At 43.4% G+C, this 5,257-nt stretch overlaps 1 protein-coding gene across 1 annotated transcript; it reads right to left on the bottom strand.

The window, feature by feature from the left end:
• Positions 1 to 626: 626 nt before the first annotated feature.
• LOC311078028 (uncharacterized protein F54H12.2-like) lies at positions 627 to 1,934 on the bottom strand (the record flags this gene model as incomplete). The annotated part of the gene is made up of 1 exon (XM_084106673.1): positions 627 to 1,934. One exon carries the CDS (start codon positions 1,932 to 1,934, stop codon positions 627 to 629), a length of 1,308 nt encoding a protein of 435 aa, XP_083962799.1.
• Between the last annotated feature and the right edge of the window lie 3,323 nt (positions 1,935 to 5,257).

The raw sequence follows: 5,257 nt of genomic DNA, 5'->3' as shown, positions 1-5,257 counted from the left end.
CGCCGGCTATCGGCCGAGGGCGATGGTTGGAAATGTAACGATGTTGTGTGAGCATTAAATAAAAGACGATGAGAAATATAATGGTTTAAGCTTTTTTATTTATACATCAAACACGTCTGCACGCAATGAATGCAGGATAACATTTTATCATTACAAACATGCGGTCTCAATCTCTTCACAAAGAGGGACACCATTTTATCATTTTTAACATAATCATCGGTGTATAGTTTCATCACATGGTTATAGTCGCGACCTCTGGCTAAATGATATAGAAAAAACACACAGTGCTGTCCGCAGGTATCCGATGAATAATCCTGGACGCGTCTGTCAGAATATAATACGTCGACGTCGTTGACGGCCAGAAAGTTATTGATGCTGATTGGAAAGCGGGGGCTGTTGGGAGGATTGCCGAAGCTGTCGAAAAAACACGCGGTCCCCTCTCTGGCTAAATAAACGGCGACCCAATGCTCACCCGGCAATTGAGCCGGGTCGGTATTAATGATCCCCATCGACGGTAAGATCCTCAGAGGTTTTTTGGGTAGTTGATCGCTCGGTAGAACCCCAAGAAAATGAGCCCTGCATGCTATTTTATCCGCGATAGCTGTGAGTTGTAGCGTGTTCATCTCTCAGTAGTGATCAATCAGTACCTGTCTGCGGTTAGACACTTCAATGAGGCTGTCGAATACTGCGTAAATTATTAAATTAATGGTATTCGGCAGCGCTTGTCTGAAACGAGCTTCGACTCTGATGTTCCCGGACTTGATCAGGGAAATGTGCTGGCCACAGTCCTCGTCAGGCGATAAGTTAAATGCGTACAGCGTGTATCCGTTCAGGAAATCATTCCTGCCGATACAGAGCGGTTGATCTTTAAGGTGTCTCCCGGTCGTCATCGCCAGCTGATAATATTCACGTACTGCCAAACCGGCATCGAAATTAGGTTGTAGAGGCTTGGCGGGGAATTGTTGACCGTCTACGTAGACTGCTAGGAATTCCAGATTGTAATGTTTGAACGCGAATGGATTTTTTTCGTAGGAACCGGTGAATGCGTCGTTGTCGACCATAGCGATAACGATAGACTTTGGCAGTGTTCCTAAAAACAGATTTTCTTGATTCGAAACACGAGAGCCGGCGGGTATGGAGAACGATTTTAGACAGACCCTATCGATGGGATACTTGGCCGTGGTCGAAAGCAGCGTCTGGGCGTGAGCCAGTCTCACCGGCGGCGATACAGAAACTTTTTTGACAAATAGGGACGCCGCCACTATATGTAATTTGTAAGCCACGTCGTCGGATCTCATCAGGCAGAATTCATCCTTTGCCCGTATAAAGCGTAGCTTTAAATCCAAACCATTAATTAAAAGCTTCTGCTGAAAGAATATATCGCTGTGTATGGGGGCAAGAAGTTCCACCTCCCTGCTTCGAGCGGTGTAGGTCGATCTCTTCGTCAACCCTTCGTTACGGCCTGCGGGGTCACGCACATCCATCTGACCGGCTGTGTCTTTGTGAAACAAACCGGCGGAGAAAATAGATTCCAGCGTATCTTTACCGTAGTTGAGCAGACTTTCAAGGATACAGCGATAGGGATAAGTTCCCGAACTCTGTGATATCAGGCGGTCGCCGAGGGTTACGTCGACTTGTGAAAACATACTAGCAGCCAGGTAGTTTATTGGACCCACCGTTGACGGGTGGGGGATATCATCTCCGTCAGGCTCTTTGATTTTCACCCGTAGATAGATCATCGTGTTATTGAGATCCAAATAATCATCGCCGTTGCCGGCGATAAAAAACTCCAATGGTGCAGAGTCCGATATGGCCGATAATGGGGCTACTTCTAAATAGCCGTTTTTCTCAATAACGGTCTGCGTCAGCGGGACCGTAAATAGGTCCAACTCGGACTTGATGCATTCTCCCGACATGCGGTGCAATAACGCCATGTTAGAAAATGTTTTTTCCGACTCTCTTGATCGTCGCCTTTCGACTAACAGACGTCTTACGCTTTCTACGTACGACTGAGCGTTTCTTTGGTCCAAGTGTTGTTTTCTTCTTTCCCCACTGACCACGCCTCCTCACACCCGGTGGTTTAGACATCCTCTTACGAGCCATGACCATCAGACCCGATCCGTCTTGAGCTTTATCGTTATGAGATCGCGTGAATACGTTTGAGACGACGTCGGATACTATATTTTTAGCGGCAGATTTTAGATGCGGTTTCGCGATGCTAAATCCTCTTTTTAACAGAGGTATAGCCATCCTGAACAGGCCTCTGAAAAGACCCCCTAAGCCTGCACCGTACATAACCCCTCCCCCGGCATACCCTGGTAAACCCCCGCCGGCCTGATTTTGGTAGTAGCTGACATAGTCAGCGGTTTCTCCGGGTCTATAATAAACCATTTTTTGGTTTAAAGTGTAGTTTTACGATGACTTTCCTGTAAGAAAATGGTACTTCTTGGTTTTGATCGTCCTTCAACTCTATGGTGATGTCGGTGATGTGATCCTTATTGATCGATGCGTAATGCGGGTTGTCGTATCTAGCAATGACCGCGTCGCTGCTTTTACCCGATATATGTACGCATCTCAAAAGCGGGACGTGAGAATCACCGACCGCTTGATACTGGATGATGTCTGTGTAAACGTACAATGTGTAGAACCCCGCGTTGATATCGCATTGATGAGGGGCGTACATGATGACGTTTGCGGTAAAATCGGGTTTTTTATGATAGTTTAAACCTCCGAGAGGTTTTAGCGTCATTCCTAAAATAGTGGCGAGTCTACCCCGAAAACTGACTGAAATGTTGGGTTTCGCGACCAGAAACACCTTGTTTTTTAATTCGTCGTGATTCAACACGGCCACTGGTGCCATAAGTTGATTTATAGCACGCAGTATCGCACGAATGTTTTGGTAGTAACCGCCGCTTATGTATAATTTCGTAATATTAGAAAAACCGATATTTGAGTCTTTGGAGGGTTCCGGGGCCGTATGTAGGATAAAATGACCTTCGTCATTAAAGTTGTACCAACTTCTAGGATATTCGATTTCGGCGAGTCCGACTTCCCATTGTCCTTTCAAGTCTATAGCTCGCGCCAGCCTGGTTGTATAGGCGGATATGCGATTTTCGGGATAAACCGACCTAGATGCATTGCACGGTAACGTGACGTAGAACCCGTGATCATCCATGGCGGTCCTTCGCTAGTATGACCTGATCCGTTAAACGTCGGGGTGTTTTAAGTCCAGCAGAGTTTTTTTATCTATGTAACTATTAAATTTTGAAGGCCATCCTAGCCATTTCACTAAAACAAGCGTAGATTTCCCTTGTTTTTTCTGACCTAAAATCTTTTCCACTTTAAAAGATTTGTTTTTACTGACAATTATTTTTTGCAACTCTTTTTCATAAAAAACCCCCTCGATGACATCACCGTCATAATCGGTGAGTCTGTAGACCGGTGGTTGACGAGGGATAGCCAAGGATACGGTGAAAAATTCCTCCGTGTAGTTCTGCTCATAACCTTTGGCGAACGGACCTCTCACTTTAGAAATCCTGACGACGTCGCCGACTTTGAATTTAAATACGGGTCTCTCGGTCTTCTTTATATCGCCGTACAAGTTTTGAAACACTTGACCCTCGTTTACTTTGTCGACGTCCACGGGTCTCATTCTGATACTTCGGTGATAACTGGTGTTGTACCCCTGCATAATGTCTTGTAAGACATCTATGTATCGTCGGGAATTTGTAGCCGTTAAAAATCTCCACATACGACTTTTTAACGTCCTATTAAATCGTTCCACGACGCTGGCTTTCAAATCGGTAGCGGTAGCGAAATGATTAATGTCGTGCTTTTTCATCACATCTTGAAATTGTTTGTTAAAAAATTCCTTTCCCTGATCCGTCTGCAATTTCTGCGGCACGCGGCCCTCTTCGAGGATAGACTCGAACGCTCTAGTGACCTCTGCGCCGCTCTTATTCTTCAACACGCGAGCCCAGGCGTACTTGCTAAATACGTCTATGCATGTCAGCAGATATTTATGACCGTCATTATCCTTGGCGTAGGCGATCATGTCGACGAGATCGGCCTGGAACTGAGTATCGACCCCATACACGACCACTCTGTTTCGTTTGTATTTTATAGGCGCTGTTTTGTGTAATGTGTAAGCGTCCTCACCAGCCAGCCATTCTGAAACCTGTTTATCGCTCAGACGGACCCCGCTGTCTTTCAAGACGGCGTCTTTTAATCGTTTTTTACCGCCTAAAGAGCCTGGGTTGGAGGGCGTATAATAAGCCTCTTTCATGAGCTCCGACATGCTGCCGTTGCACCCGTTGGAAAAGAATGACGCATACAAGCGGTTTGAATCAATCTTTTATTAAAAAACGTTACAGGATATAATACAAGTAAAATGGATATAATAGAAGATAGTAAACATGGATATAATAGAAGATAGTAAACATACTATAAGTAAAAATGGATATAATAGAAAACATGCATACAGTGACTAAGTAAAATGGTATTAATATAATACAACATGTAAAATACACAGTCTAAGTAAAAAATGGATATAATGGGGTTAATATGATAAAACATGCAAAATGGTATTAATATAATACAACATGTAAAATACACACTCTAAGTAAAAAAATGGATATAATATGATAAAACATGTAAAATGGTATTAATATAATACAACATGTAAAATACACAATCTAAGTAAAAATGGATATAATGGGATTAATATAATAAAGCATGCAAAATAGGTATATAATAAAAATACAAACTCTAAGTAAAAATGGATATAGCGGGATTAATATAATACAACATGGAAAAATGGATATAATGACGTTACACACACACACACACACACACACACACACACAATAAAAGTAAAATGGTTATAACAGGATAGAAAATGGATTAATAATAGCGTCAGTGGTAATCTAACCAGAAAAGAAAATCGCGGCAGGCCATCATGTTTTTGTCTAGGATGTAATCGACGTACATTACGACAATTTTGTCTACGTTTTTAATCACTTCAACGATTCTGATAGCGTCGTCCCGATCATCGGAGTCATATTCTTTTGATTTCTTCATTAGCTCGGTACAGACATCCATCACATACGTACAAGTACACAGCAGATCGGTGACCCCGAGCGGGGATTGTGATTCACACAGCATATCTAGAACCTGTTTTATCATCACAACGGGTGGATCGTTACCGGCAACACATTTGTCCGTCATATAGTCCCATGAGCTAGTCAGTCCTCTTATA

This window comes from Abramis brama (genome assembly GCF_963993115.1).
Source record: "Abramis brama genome assembly, chromosome: 2".
Taxonomy (NCBI): domain Eukaryota; kingdom Metazoa; phylum Chordata; class Actinopteri; order Cypriniformes; family Leuciscidae; genus Abramis; species Abramis brama.
This window is presented reverse-complemented; position numbering and strand designations above follow the sequence as displayed.